This window comes from Ambystoma mexicanum, chromosome 4p (genome assembly GCF_040938575.1).
Source record: "Ambystoma mexicanum isolate Mex_15411 chromosome 4p, UKY_AmexF1_1, whole genome shotgun sequence".
NCBI classification, from domain to species: domain Eukaryota; kingdom Metazoa; phylum Chordata; class Amphibia; order Caudata; family Ambystomatidae; genus Ambystoma; species Ambystoma mexicanum.
The window spans coordinates 621,542,480-621,559,108 of NC_090927.1; the positions used below are offsets into that span (position 1 = coordinate 621,542,480).

A 16,629-nucleotide genomic window follows, 5' to 3' on the forward strand; every position below is an offset into this window, starting at 1 on the left:
ACATCATCGTTGTTTTTTTGTAAAAATTGCAGATACTTGATACTACATTTTGAAACAACTTTCAGCTGTAGATTTTTTATTTGTTTATTTACCTATGTATTACTTCATGAGAGTTTGTTGGGTGCATCAAACACCCTTACTTGATTAAAATTGTGTTTTCTTCGTTTGAAGTCTTCACCTAATTTCTTTCATTGATAACTATTGAGCAGATACAGCCTGCAAAAGCATTTGATTGCATTTAAAGTGTAGCTTTAATTTTACACGGTACATACAAGAAAAACTCTTTGACAGGGCATATGCCTATTGAGAGTGCAGGAAGGGGTCCCTGTTGCCAACAACAGGCCTTTGTGTTTGAATGTTTTGTTTGTTGGTCTCTGTTGGCATAGAGACCCCGCCCCCCATTGCACCAGAAGTCTTACATACTATACATATAAAGAATGTTATTGAAAAAGAGTTTGAAGCAGAGCCTGAGAGCACTTCATTATTGACTAGGTAGTGCCCCTCTTCCCTCCTTCTCTCAGCGAATGGGTGGGCTCATAACCAAATGACACCTAATACACTGTGTGTCCTTCTTCAAATGTCATTCGTCTGCCCCCCCTCGTCATATGCCATTCCTCCCTACGTATAGACAAATCGTAATGTGAATGCAATTGTCTGGGCTTTATAGGTGTTGCAAGTGACGCCTGATAGCCCAAACTACTAAAAGTGGCAAAGGAGGTAAAGTCCATGAGTGGGAGAGGAGGAACTTGTAATTTTCATGAAGTACCTAATTTTATTAATCCACAGAGCGTAATGTAAAACGATAAGGAATTGGATTCCAGGCATTTGGTTGACAAGACCCTTAGCAATGTATGAACAGAACATTATTTGGTATGATTTAAAATGAATAATACAATAGTTATGATTGTTTCGGTTGAAGACTGTGTGCTTTTGTTAGAACACCTGTTTACTATTGTTTCGGAGAGAGTATACTGCAGAATTTGGTATTGATTACATTTATTTTTCCTTCAGGTTCGGGGGGATACGCTGACAACCTTTCTGGAGCCGTCTCTGCCACAGGACATGGAGAGTCCATCATGAAAGTTACTCTTGCCAGGCGCATTCTTTTAGATATGGAAGGGGGTGAGTTTTCATTAAAAATAGAATGCACAATGCAAAGCCTTAAAAAGGTATTGAAAAAAAAACAGCTTGTTGAAGTTAAACGTCTGTTTCAACTTTACATTGATTACCTAGAGATATCTGTCTGGTAATGAAAATTCAAAGGTTAAAAGTCAATAAAATCAAGGAAAAACCTAACTGCGAAGTGCACATGTTGTAATTATGTGTGTATGTTTATAGATTACCTCGTGGTAGGATCTAAAATAATATTGAAAAATACCTCAATAGCCAAGTTCCTGGTAGAAATATTTATACAGTAGAGAATGCTTGTCGGAATACATTGGGCCAGTGTTCAAAATGGCAAATGCAGATAGGATAGTTCATCTCAGCATCAGGTGCTTTATGATGTTTTCTGGTGCACAGTATACTTGTAATATAATTAAAAGAAGACATTTTACAAAATCTGCTAATCCTTTCCTGGGTTGCATATCATTTAACTGGCATTTATTTAGTTTGGAAAGTGTTTGTTGTCTCCTACAAAGTCTGCCACCAACCTGAAGTATTGTCCTGCTATTCCACTTTACATCCATGATAAGTCTGTCAACCCATGTAAATATTCTCTCTTTGTTGCCTATTATCATGCAGTTCCAAAGCATAGCATCATTATATCCCACCTGCTATGATGCTTACCCTTCCAAGGCTGATGTCCTTCTGCTAGCCCCACCTTAGCCAACCATTCACACAAGCCAGAACCACCTTCTCCCAGCATGCACTGCAAATACCTACAAATGCAGTCCTACCTCCTTTTTCCATCCGCCTGAACAGTAATGGTAGTTGTCTCTATAGTTGGTCAAGCTATTATATGATTGCAAAACACTGCAGGGGTTCTGGAGCCCTCAGCCTAAGAAGAGAAGACAAGAGATAACCAGCTGAAGTTGAGTTCCAGGAGACCACATATTAAATTGCTCTAATTATCACACCATATCCCTGAGAATCTGGACACGTGTGAAGGGGAGTGTAGTCCTCCAATTTGGCTTTAGCCATTTTGTAACATACAAAACTACCCCAGATTACCAGTCCACCATCCCTGTTTCTATGAGCATTACAATATTTCAAAGAAAAACAAAATATCTGGCCTTATCTTTATATATCTGTGAAAATAATATCTTTGTAATACTTCCACAAGACCAGCTTTGCCTTTTAATCCAGGACAGATAGAAGTCTGTTACTTAATAGCGCATTCATGAATATAGTCTACCAGTAAAGATCTGATATGACTTTTTTCCATCTACCTCTAGGAACAATGCATTCCTGATGTTAACTGATGTGTAAATCACTGAATCCTGGAACTAGATTTGCTCTACAAACCCACTACAAGTAAAATAAAGAAGAGGGAATTTAAACTATTACTACAAACATGTATTGCCTAACATAATTTTACACTGAACACTTGAATGAGCTCCTCCTATCTATTCAACAGTTACATTTGCTCCCAAAGACGACTGGTAAGACAGGTGCAGCGGATATATGAGATGCCTTTGCCAGAATAGGATAAAGTACATGCCAGCATGACCTCAGATAATGACAGCCTGTCACATGAACTGCAGTGTTCTGAAGCTGGCTATAAGTAAAGACAAATACAAAGAAACTGAAAGCATGCATGAATACTAGCTAACACTATTTGATGAGTAAGCAGTGTATTCTTAAGGGACCAACACATAGTTTAGGGGAAGCACCTTGGATCAAAATCAGCAGGTTACTAATTAAAACAAGCATGCAGCTTTATCGTGGATTGGACATGCTGAAGAGATGTTGTAGTATGGATATGTTAGCACGGAAGAGACAAGTACACCAAGACTGGCACTTCTTCGATAGACTAAGAAAAAGGTACAGAAATCTTAGGTATATCTGATCTGGAGTGCAAACGAAGGAAGCAGTCACACTGTTAATAGATATCAAGTGGAAGCAACAATAGTTGAGTGATTTGAAGCTTGGACAGAAAAATCACATACTCAGCCCTCACACTTCCACAAAACAACAGTGATCCGAATCAGGTTAAAAAAAAACCTTGCTTAGAGTTAGACCTCTCTTAACTTTTGTAGCAACATGGGCCAAGAGCAGGCTATACTCTCTGGAGGGGTGTGAATGTGAAACAGTAGCAGCCCAAACTGCAATAGAGCAACAGTCTAAAATATACGCAAGGAAAACACTTTAGTTGCAGGTACGTTAAGGTGAGCATTTAACACAACAATACCACTGAAATTCAGCTAAAGTGACTTACATTACATTAAACTTTTTCCTATGGATCTCTCAATTTGGTTAAACAGCGTGCTACAAGCCCCTTGTTTTATGGTCTTCTCTTCCTGACTGTTGTGCTACACTCTACAAAACCAACTAATCACATTTAAACAAACAGAAAAACTTTAAATAGCCCAACTACATGAATATTATATGCCGAGAAACTTTTGCCCCCATAGTGAAAATCAAAATCTGGCATCCATGATTATAAGCACAGATAAGTAAAAAAAGAGTAAGGAATAAGGGAAAACACTAGACTTCATACATATCACAGAAGGCAAAACATGTTTTTATTTGTTTTCACATTTTATATTTTGTACATTATTTCATGTATTATTTCCAAAAAACGGGGTAAACAAATTGACACTTAAACATTTTTCAGACGTTAACAGATGGCCATATGTTGTAAAAAAACATTTCCCAAAGCATTTAGGATACCAACTCCAACCTCAATCAAGCTGTGACAGTTTTTATACATCACCACAAAGTTTGAAAGATTCTGTGCAGGCAAAATGGACTGACGTGTGGTGTTAGTTAGTGGAAAATAACTAGTAATCATATTGGAACTTTATGGCACAGGTGATAAATACTGCTGTACTAATCTTGCTCCATGTGCTTTCACCTTATGTTTCACATGAGCCTTCCTATACGATTCATCCACTTCATCCCAATGTACACGGACAAGATGTTGAATAAACGTTGAGGTTCCTAAACTTTGTGACAGCCTATTTGAAGGTCCCCTCTGCAAAACTTTACCACAAAATGTGCACCTGACCTCCTTCTATTCTAAAAGGCTGCCATCAAAAGGGTGAACAGACTTTGTATCCCATTCCATGGCAGACATTTTTTTCAGTTGCAAAATGCTGGTGTGTCTTGCAACTGAATAAAGACACTATTAGTACCCCGGTCTAATCCAAGGTCCTAATGGCAATAAGTCCAGAGCCAGGGGGCATTACCGCATCAAGTAATGCCCCGGGGTCTTTGTAAAGGCCATCACTTCAGTCAGGTCTGTAACTGTGGGTCCCAGGGCATTCCCTGATGTGGTAATACCCCCTGTCTCAGGGCTTATTGTTAAATAATAATGTTCTGCAACACAGATCTGCAATATACTACACACTTAGACGGAAAAGACATTAATTCCTCACACCTGTGTGTAAATTTATTTTTTCACGTTTTTCAATTTTATTAAAAAGTAATATGCGTAGATAAAAATGGTTTAAAAATAGATCTTCATGAATCTGTAAATAGAAATATTTAAGGGGGTAAACAATAGGAGTTTTTAGAATTTACTAGTCACCGGCCAGAAGCGCATCCAGCTGCATGAAGCAGGAAGAGCTCAATTTATGGAATATAATTTAAGGGATCAGTGTTTCTAAATACAGTGCACAGCTTGGGATGTGTTAACCAGACTGACACCAGAAATGTTCTTCGGTACGCTCTTTCTCACAGACAGGTCATCAATGCCTTTGCTTGTGTCTCATAGTCTCCTGTTTCAGAACAATTATGCCTGAAGCGAAGATATTGTCCAAAAGAGCTTGCCCTGATGAAGGACCACATCCAAAATGCATCTGCGGCTAAGGTCTCTACAAGACTAACATGGTGAATGAACAAGAATAAAATTGAAAGACTTTATTTTTCTTGAATCAGGCACCATTATTGGTGTTTATGAGTTAATGACTATGAAATAATTAAATACGATCTTTAAATACAAAGTAATGTTTACTACATCCATTGGTGACCTCAGGTCTGGTCAAGGTTTCACCAGACATTTGTTTTTGTTGTAAACAATAGTTTATCATAAAGCAAGCTCTTAATAACACACAAAATGCACTCTCTCAGAGTTTTCACTGCATATAACGCTGTAAATATTTTCTGACATTTACCATCAGCTTATCCAAAAGATCCAAAGATTTTTATATCAGCAGCAGAGTAAGCATGTTCACAGTGTGACTTTTGCAATCAAAGCCTACATTGTTAATTAGAAATTCAAAGTTATTATAAGCAAACTTATAAATACATTATGTCTAATGCAATAAGTGTTTCATCTATGTACACATAATCTGTTTGTTTTTCTAAAGAAGATTGGACAGCATTGTCACTTAAAAAACTAAGTAGGACAATGGATCTGGTATTCAGCTATTAACTTGTCCCAATCTTTAGTTGCACCACCTCCCAAAGCTACCCATTGGAGGCATAGATCACAGATGACCCTCATAACTTTTGACATTTGCCAGCCGATAAAACTAGAACATGTGGAGTTGACACTGCTGACAAAGTCGAGGGTTCATTCAGTGTTGGTGGCATTGCACTGGTGGAATCAGCGGCTGGACACGGTGCCAATTTCCATGCACGTAATGCATGAGCCCCATGCAATTTTATTTTGTTGTGCTCATGCAGTTTCCAATACATATCATCCACATCATTCCAGTAGACTCGCACCAGATGATTTATCATGATTGATGTTCCCAGGCTTTATGAGGGAACATTAGAAGGGCTAAATGTTAGTGTTTTCTTGCACGATGTTCATTGAACATCTTCCGCCTCCCCTTTAGGGCACTGTTCTTTCACCTTGAAATATCTACAACTGACAACAGCGGTTTTTATTCCTGTGTATTTCTGGTAAAATAAAATGTAAAACAACACAAAATACAACTCTAAAAACACAATGCCACAAAAAATGAAGCCTCCTCTCTAAACCTCTCTAGCATTTCTGGTGACTCTTCAAATGGAGTGCTCCAGTGCTACAGGTGCTACAGGTGCTACAGGTGCTACAGGTGTTTCAAGACTCGGGTGTACCTTATGAAGAGGTTGAGAACACCACTGACCGGAAAAGCCAGAAACAAACTACAGAGTGAGTGTCCACAGACAGACCACATCTCCCAAAAGGAATTGCTGAAACATCTGAAAAAGACAAAAGAGTGGTCACCTGCATGATCGAGTATACTACACACATCAAGAAATGGCTTAAGGCATCTTGAAAATCATACCAATATAAACTTCTGGATGTGTTTGGGACCAATAACAAAAATACTCCACCTGGTTGATAAAGTAAAAGATAAAAGGAGTGAGCATAGATTCTACAGTTCGTAAAAATGGTCCCCAAAAACCATATGCCTACTGCATAATACCAACAGTACAGTCTCAATGGAAAAAACAAGAGCCATCATAGTATAAATTGTTCCTATCTTCAGCAAGCTCTCAACATCGAAGGCAAGACCAGCCAAGGAAAAATGATTTGGGAAATTATTCATCAAAGAAAACCCTATCAAACATGTTTTCATATTTATTCATTCTTTCAAATGTTGTCCATCTCCTATTTGAAAAGACACCTGTTTGGTGAAAAATGTACATTTGTTACTTCTTCTGTTTTGTTTGATTTTTATATAAATCAACAGCTTAAAAATCATTGACTACATATCCTGCTGACATAGTTCAACATATGAATAAAATAAACACCAGGGGCATGTCCTAGTTGCATTGCACATTGTCACTTTCTTGGGGAATTTGCAAATTATTTGGGCAAACCTGACAGGAAACCTGCTCAGCACAGAGAGGAAAAAGCAATGAAAGAAAGTTATGAACATGTACATGTGTATGCTAAATATTTGCCTTAACCCCATAGAAGAATTAGTGTGCCCAGAAACTTTCACTGACAGATGACAATATTTCTGTGTAAGGTAGCATTGCAGTAAGAAGGATATTTTAAAAAGTTATGTGTGTTTCCTATTGTAAGCTATTGCAGATGGAAGCTTCCAATAAACCATCCCAAACTTTTGCAACCTCTAATTTGATTATCACCTCATCCAGCTTAATTACAAGATAGAGGAACCCTACGCAAAGGCTAATTTACATCAAAATGTACAAACCCATGGCCTATAATCTGCGCACAGTTATGTGCTGTGAAAAAGCATCAATGCTGCTGGTCTTCTCATGGTTAGACATGTTGAAATGTCCAACTGGAGTGGAAAATGTAAAAACAAAAATGACAATTCTAAAAAGACAATGCCACAAAAAATGAAACCTCCTCTCTAGAATTTCTAATCACTCTTCGAATAGAGTGCTCCAGTGCTGCAGGTACTTCAAGAATATGGGTGTTGCTGGTAGCACCTTTGATGGGTGGAGGTTGATTCTGCACAAACACCGCTCACAGCTACAGTGAAGCGATAAGACCACATATAATAAAAAAAGGCTGCTGCCCAGTATGGGGCAGACCATCCAGAAGGTGTTAGATGCTAGTTTGAGACATAGTTCACAGCATCTATCCCCCAAGTTCCCCCAAGGCATGGACAAGATCGGAAGTACAGGTGACCATGGAAGAGAAAAAGGGTAAAGAAAGAAATCCCACATGCTGGCCACACACCTCCAAGTACACCACAGAAGGAGAAACGTGGCAGAATAAAAGCACTGAGATTGTTGATAAAAGAAAGCACACAGTAGAAAATATCCTCACCCAGCTCAGTCGAGGAAAATGACAGCTGGTAAGAGTAGTCCAGTAAAGAGAAAGCAGAAACACTGTCATCTTCCATTGAAGATAAAAACATAAAAAGCTCTGAAAAAAAGAAACACTGTATAAAATTAGAAGCAAAAGGGAGACAACTTTGACCCAGACAGTCTCATTCATCCCTAGTCATCAGAATGGAAGCTACCAACAATAATAGCAGCGTACCTGATAAAGAGGTTCAGAACACCACTGGACAGAAAAGCCAGAAACAAACTATGGAATAAGTGTCCCAGACCACATCTGACAACAATACATTGCTGAAACACCTAAGAAAGAGAAAACAATGCTCACCTGCATGGGCAAGTATACTAAACACAAGAAGAAACAGCATAATACATCATGGAAATCATACCAAGATAAATTCCTGAATGTGCTGGGACCAATTTCAAAGATACTCCATCTGGCTGATAAAGTAAAAGAGAAAATGGAGGAGCATAGACCCTATGGTTCTGACAAAATGTGCCATATGCCTACGGCATAATACCGACAGTAGAATCACAACAAAAAGGAAAAGGACCATAATACTATACATTGATCCTATTTGAAGCATGCTACCAACATTGAAGGCAGCAGCAGGTAAGGGTAAATGATTTAGCAAATTCTTCATCAAACAAAAACCTAACAAGAAAATGTTCATTTGTATTCATTCTTTGAGATTGTATATGTCCCCTATTTAAGAAACATCAGTTTGGTGAAAAATAAACACTTGCTACTTTTTCTGTTTTGGTCAATTTTTATATAAATCTCAAGCTTAAAAATCTTCGACATATTTCAACATATAAATAAAATAAAGTCCAGGGATATGTATAAGTTGCATTGGACATTGTCACTTTCTTGGGCTAATCACTTACTCAAACCTGACAGGAAACCTGCATAGCACAGAGAGGAAAAAGCAATTAATTAAAGTTATAAAGATGTGTATGGGTTGCATGGGTATGCTAAATAATCACCTTAAATCCATGGAAGAATCAGTGTGCCCAGGAAACATTCTCTGACAGCTGTCTTTGTTTCTGTGTCAAGTAGCATCGGCGTAAGAAGGACATTAAAAAAGTTCAGTGTGTTTCCTATTGTAAGCTATTGAAGATGGAAGATTCCAATCAACCATTCCAAACTTTTGCATCTCATCCAGTCCCATTACAAAAATATAGAGGAACCCTATGCAAAAGCTAATTTACATCAAAATATAAAAACCCATGACCTACACTCTTTTCAAATATATCTGATGTAGACAAGCATGCCTGTGCCACTCTCTTCCACTTCTATTGCTTCCTCTGTTCCAGCCACCTACACCCAACCTCCTCCCATCCTACCTATACCCAAAGTAATGTCTTTGAAAAATGATATCTGCATCATGGTGTGAAATCACACCCTACATAGTTACACAAGACCGATTTTAAAACACCAAATAAATTGATGCCAATACAAATATATTAAAAAAAAAAACAGTGGCAATTGTTTTATCCTCTTATTTTACAAAAATAAAAACAGAACAAAATGTATGAAAAGAGTAGGCACAACAAACCCATATTTTAAATATTATTTGTGGACTGAAATTGCATTGCTGAGCTCATAGTGTGCCTGCATTTATTGGGGCAAATTGCACCATAAAAAGTGTTGCATTTCTCTTTTACATTATGGGATTTTGCACAACTAATACCATTCCTATATTCTTTACGAGTGCATATTTAACAATATAACCAATCAAACATATTTTCATGAAATTAAGTACTAGGTTTCAAAAAAACAACAAACAAATAAATACATTATATTTGCTCTAATGGATAACCACACAGTAATATATTCCAGCATAACAAATCTTTTTAAAGCACACACAATTTCTTTTCTTTTCTTTTTTAACTGTGCATTTGGTTAGTCATACAGCCCTAAGCACAAGTACAATCTTGCAAAAGAGACATGTAAAATCTTAACATACAATAACTGGTCAATCAATGTATCTTTAAAAATCCCAATCAACATGGAAAAACATAATAAAATTGGGTAACAAATGTGTTCATTCATTAATTTTTCCAAGTGATATGCTCGTGCAATGACAGTTCATCTCTAAAATAAACATTAACATGCAATTAAATCCTTAGAGTTATTCTCTATCCTAATTAATGCCCCTAATTAATGCCTTTTTCCACACACATAGTGCAGCATTAACAATTACCAATGGGTTAGCTCCCATGAGCGAGCTCCAAAATTGGTCACCTTGTGTATTCTGTAAATCCTGTGTCAGTAAATTATGACCCTTATCATACTCTCAGTAAGCATGATACACATGAGTTAAGATATGTGTAGCAGATTCTGTCTCTAGCACACACAATCTCATATTTCTAGGTATTCCTCTGCAGGACCTTGTGTATTCATGTGTGGGCAAATTGTTAAAACAGAGATAGATCACTAATCTACATAACCCTTTACTACAGCACTTAGTAAACGTGCATGCAAGGTTTATTGTGTAGAAAACCTTGACTGCTGTATTCTGATTATCTATTGTTCTGACTCATTTGGGCAATTGAATTAGCTCTGTCCCATACTTGTGTTTTAGTTTTTAATTTATTGTATATCTCAGGGCCAATTTTACCGGTAAGAACAGCTCTGCCCATTTCAAAATCTAAATGTATGTTCTTAAAGTGTTCATGTTTAAGAGCTCCTTGGAAAAGATTAAGGTTGGGGGACCGAAATCTTCCCACAAATAAGCCGACCAATGTAGAGTTTATATTTAAGGCCATACTGAAAGCTATGTCTAACTTTCAGCATTGGACTCCCAGCACCATACGAAGTACCTCCACTGTGACACATTTAGGCACACCAAGTATTGATCTCAGGAGTTTCCCTTCTAATCTTTCCAGCCAGCCTATATGGTGCTCTGCAAGAAGTTCCAGCCCATTCAAAAGGCCCGGTGTTGTGCTTAAACAGTGACTGTCTCTTCTATGTTCTTCCCTCCATGTATTGCTATGTACCTTTGAATGGCCCCCCCAATTTCTTAGGGTTTTACTCCAAATATGATCCCTATAATACATTTGAGTCGGGGTTGTGTACATTGGAAATCCCAGATATACATATTTCTCCATGTGGGATATTTTGACCCACTCAGATGTGCTATGTTACACCACTTTGCTGCTTTGATGCCAGAAACAGCACAAAATGGATGTACTGACTCCTGTGCGCGCCACGATCCCTAAACTGCACTTTGCAATAACCAGAAAATGGCTGCACCGCCCTGCCTGCACACATTTCAGGGGGGTGGAACAGAGAACTCACTGCAGGAATGTGCCAGTGTGCTCTGCAACATTTTACATGGAGCAAAGGAAAGAAGCAGCACTACTTTGCTGTAAACCCAAAATGCCTCTTTAAAATGTTATCTTTTCAACCTTAAAAAGTGCTGTTTTGGTGCTAAATCCATTCATTTCTTATGAACCACTGTGGTTAAAGGGCCCTGTAGTGCCCAGGATCAGTCTTGAGTCTCAGAGGAACCAGGCCTTATTTGAATGACAGCTCATACCAAACTTTATTTGAAAAAGCAACCCAGGGACTTTGTTTTTCATTTTCCATGGGAAACACGGTTATTTCTTTGCAACAAGTATCAATAATCAGCTGTCCAGAAAAAAACTGTAAACAGATGCTTTATACATTTATCCATACTGCAAACAACTCTAGCACTCAAGGAAAGGACTAAAGCTAACTAAAATGTGCATTTGCTGCAGATATAAACCGAATTTAGAAGAAGTTAAATGTGCTTTGTCCTGAATGAAGAGCAAACTCACCTATTTTTAAAGTATATTATTGTCAAAAGCTTCATTATTTAAGAATGCAAAAGAATTTGCTAGTGTTAAAAATCCACCTACAAACCGTTTAATTCCCTAGGTTTAAAGTAAAGATTTAAAAGGTGAAACTCAAAGCAAACCCAGCCTGAGTTGGTAAAACCTGCTCTGCCAGTTGCTAGCCCTGAGAAAGGGTGACACCTCAACTGCTGGAACAGGAAAGGGCGAATTGCTAGATTGGAAGCTTTGAATCCCCAGAACAATGGGGCTTTTCAAGACACATTAGACATTCGTCTTTGCCCCGGGCTAAGACAATAGCAGGCTAAGACACTCACCCTTCCAGTGGGAGGGGCAGAAAGCTTCACTCACAAGGAAGGGGCCTCTCATTCTACTTCAAAGGGGTTGACATGTGCTTACACTTGGGAAAAAGAAAACAAAAAACAGACAAGTGACATTTGGTGTTTAAAAAGCCTATTTTGCAATTGAACTTTCAAGACATTTAACTTTGCCACAAGAATGAGGAAACATCTGAAGGTTGGTAGCTTTAAATCTAATTTTATGCTATTCAGTTGAAGACTCAGTACTGCATAAGGAACAGAAGTTATGAAGAATGACCGATTGTACAGAAAGTACTAATGTTGCAAACATAACATTGTGTACACATATTCCAGGGGTAATTGCGCATCTATGTACAAAATTGGGAAATGTTAGGCCAAATCTTTGATGGGTAAGATTTCCAAAATGTCGCAAAAAGATGAATCCAGGTCCTACAGACTTGGGATTTGGATTGAAATGTAACCCACAAAATGTAACCTGTGTATCTGATTTTCTCAGAGGTTCTAAATGCATAAATATGTATTTGTGGGAAAGTTAGACATTGTAAAAATCATCCATGAACATGCAATCATTTTCTGTCATCCAATTAGCGAAAAGCAAGGCAGAGATTATGCTTTTCCCCAATCCTAGCATTAGGGGTGTGGTCAGAAGACTGCTCCTGCCATATAATTTAGTGATGTCATTTGGCATGATAAATACGGGAACCTCGCATCACACAGACACTCATTCTTGACTTCTTCCTGATTTTCTGTGTGGTGCCCTGTTCCTGATTCCTCCATCCTTGTTCCTGATTCCTGATTTGCCTTACAAAGCCAAGGCCTCAGCATTGCTGAACTCCTTTTCAGCTAGGCCTGAAAACTCTGAAACAAATCACAAAACCCAAGGGAACCATCTTGATCCCTCTGGCTTGCTACTACTAAATGCATGCCTGCTGCAAACTCACCATCCCACTGATCTCCAGTCTCCAGTAACCAGTGCAGTCCAGTGCAGTCTCCAGTCCAGAGCAGTCCGGTGACCAGAACCGCCCACCTGATCCTGTTCCGCCCGAGTTGCCCAGCTGTCCTTGGTTAGACCTGATCTGTGTGATGACCAGAGCCCTTGATGGTCCAAAATCCTAAATTAAAGTGGACTGTAACTATTAATAGGAAGCAAAGAAAATCATAGCCTACCTTACCTTGATTTGTTCCATCCCAATCTCTAAACCAATTTCTAAACCATCCTTTCCTTATCTTAAGAACTTGTGACATTGTCAGAACCATTCTTGAAACCTTGCCTTTGATTCTTTGCGCTAGTGCTATCTTCTTTAAATATTTTTAAATATTTTTTTCTTGTGAAATCCCAAACCTTTAATCCTCCTTTGGGTAAGTGGATTGGGTCCGACAGGGCGGGCGTGGAGGTGCTGGGGTTGGTTCTGCGGATGAACTCTAGAGCTTACTCTGTTTCAATCTGGTAACCTAGCATGAATGTCCTAGTGTAGAATAAAACTATCCTTGTAAAGATTGATTTCTGTTTTCTCTTTCAAACCTCTCATTTAACATTGGATAACTCACTCAATGTAATAGCTAGAGACTTCATTTCAACTCTGGAGTATACCTAAGACCCATAGCTACATCCCAACCTAAAAACGCACTCCGAATTAGTAGATTTTTAGGCGGGAATTAGCATTTCTGCAAAGTTTTACACGTTTGATTTTCAATTTTAAATATTTTCAAACTTCCATTAAGATTCAAAGTGTTTAATTTTGCTCAAACTATAGCTCATGATTGTTCGCATCTTGTCACACTTTTCATTGTTTTGCTAAGCCATTTTCGAAAGTCATTTTAAAAAGTGTAAGATTTCCAACCCATTTTTCTCTCTAGTTTGGGGAGGGAAAGTTGCATTCCAATTTTGTTTCCTGTTCTTTATTCCTGAAAACCCGCTGCTTCCTTACATCTGTTTTGTATTGTTTATTTGTGGGTTGAGGAATATTGCAAGGGAAATCGTAACTTAAATGGTATCTTTCCAAACAAGCCAAAAGTGTTCTTTTCTCTGCTGTTTTATATTTTGTGTTGCTGAAAAGGGAATTTAACTTCCTTACATACCTTCTTATCTGATATTATCACCACATTGGTGATTGCTGCTCCCTATTAAAAAGTATATGTTTGATTTTTATTTTAAATAAATAAATACATTTTACCGTTACCAACAAGCCTGATTCATGGTCCATTGTGACCTGGGGTATTTTGAGAAGGGGTGTGATATGAGTGGTATATCACTCAGAATATTGAACCTATAGACATAACAAAATAAGCATTTCCGATGCAAGCTGCATACTAGGCTAAGACATGGGTGTATCACCTAATTGAAATATCCAATCGTATATGGCCCAATTTCCATAAGAAGGACAACATCCTTCTGTTGCTTCTTAGATCATTATTATAGTCTTGCCTGCATTTATGACAAAAACGATTGGCAGTAGCGTAACTACAGAGGGCATCAATCAGGCATTGAAGCCCTATTTGTGTACAATCCATAAGGACTGTGTCATCTGCTGGGTGCAGGGTGCAGACATGGTCCCAATTCTAGGGGGGAAATTGCGGGTCACTCTCAGGGCTTCGTCTAAATCCGAGACATACAGATTATATAAAAGTGGTGCTAATCCACAGCCCTGTTTAAGACCGACATTTACCTTCAATTCCGTAGAGGTGTCTCCCTCTTGATTCAGCCGAATAGACACACTGGTGTCATGATATAATGCCATAATGAACCATAACAGGGAGGGGTCAAGGCCCCAGTTTCTGAGTTTTTCCCAGAGCAATGCCCTGTATGAAATTCTCTGGAGAAATCCACATAGCACACGTATAAGCTTCTCTATGAAGAGATCATCTCTGACACAATGTGCTGCAATACACAGGTGCTTAATATTGTGCTATGCAATTTCCTAAAACCTGTCTGGTATTTATTCAGCCGATGGTTTGTTTCTACCCAGAGTTGGAGCTTATTCAACAATAAGGAGGCAGATATTTTTGCACAGGAATCTAACATTGCTAAGAGTCGAAAATTCAAAGGTTCTAAACGATAACCTTTTTTGTGATTCAACGACTCTTAGTAATGTACAAATGTAAGGTATAAAAACATAAACCATGTACATTTAAAAAAAAAAAAGAATGTGGACCAAGACAGATTTTGTCCAACTTTTGGGAAGAGTACAAGTGTGTATTATTTCTCTAAAGCCGCATTCCAGAACCTGGGCCCAATAATCCGGATTTATTTTGTATACAATATTGTGGACACCATCCGGTCCTGGGTCTCTGGATGCCTGCATACACTTAATGATGATCTTTTTAATCTAAAGTGTCAAAAGTCAATTTCAGTTGTCCATCCGCTGGTTTAACCAGCGGCTCTTTCTGCAGGGTATCATCATAAAAGAGTGATTTAATATAGGTAAGCCAAGGTATTTTCCGCAATTAGATTTAGTTCAACCATAGCCTGGTCCGCCATACCGCCATGATAGTGTGCCCAAAATGTGCCACTCTCGTTAGAGTGCAGTAATTTAAACATAATTAACCAAGCTGTGCTCAGGGTACAATTCTTATGCTGGCAAATCCAGTTTTTATAGTTGATAGTGAGCAGTGTGAGGGCAACTCTCTGTTCTTCCTTCGACAGGCTTATGTTTCTCCGTACAGCACCTCTCTGGCTATTATGTTGTTTTTTCCTGTCAAAAATGTCTATATCAAATGCGCCCCTTGTAGGGCGATTCCTGTGGATCGCTCTACTACGTAGTTTCTCCAAGGCCAATAAAAGTGACATGGCCCTGTTCATGTCTCAGCCATAATAGGTCACACTTTATATGGATGCCTACCTTACCAAACTTGACAGCATTCACCTTTCCTTGAAACTGCAAATTACATAATATAGAGCCCACATTTTAAAACCTCTAGTACTATGCACTTTACAGGCAGAGCTCTCCAAAATATACCACAGAAGCACTAATCACTTTATATATGCACTTTAGTCAAACCAATAGCTTTGGTCTGATATGAATGTTCTTCCTTTTACAGACAAGAAAGTGTTTTTGGTAGATTAAATATGAGCTCAAGGAAAGTTATTAAGATTGTGAAGTACTTATGCATTACTGTACAGATTTACACTATGATTGTTCTATACAAGAGCATTTAGCACTTTAAGGCTATGTAAATTGATAGTTGCACTGGCACTATCCACTTTAAATGGCGAGTTTGGCAATATGAAAGGGCCATGCCGATTGGAACAGAAATGTAGTTCCACTGCAAACCATTTCAAGAAATTTATGAAGAAAATGGAATTCAGTGTGTGTTTTGCAGCAACACCTGACTTGTTTGATGTGAATCATGTTTTGATCCATATGAAGAATATAATTAAACAAGGGGTGAAGTACACTTATGGTGCTTGTACACCGCAGAATAGTCACAAAGACAATAGCCAGGTATAAACTCACCAGATATTAATTGGAGTACCACCAACAGAGACATATGTACAATAATGAATTCATTAGTATTGATCATTCACACCACACGAGCCATCAAAACATATTTGCAAATATACTATTTGCTAAACAAATGGAAACAACCAGGCCTATGTAGTGATGCTCTTGGCTCCCCATGTTATAGA

The 16,629-nt window shown here is 38.2% G+C and overlaps 1 protein-coding gene across 1 annotated transcript in view; it reads left to right on the forward strand.

Annotated features, from left to right (window-relative positions):
* The window catches only part of LOC138453393 (isoaspartyl peptidase/L-asparaginase-like), a 1,349,814-nt gene that overhangs the window by 1,189,605 nt on the left and 143,580 nt on the right, over nt 1-16,629 (forward strand). The window contains exon 6 of the mRNA XM_069606189.1: nt 1,012-1,122. Within this exon, the coding sequence (XP_069462290.1) occupies nt 1,012-1,122 (111 nt within the window). The remainder of the gene's footprint in view (nt 1-1,011; nt 1,123-16,629) is intronic.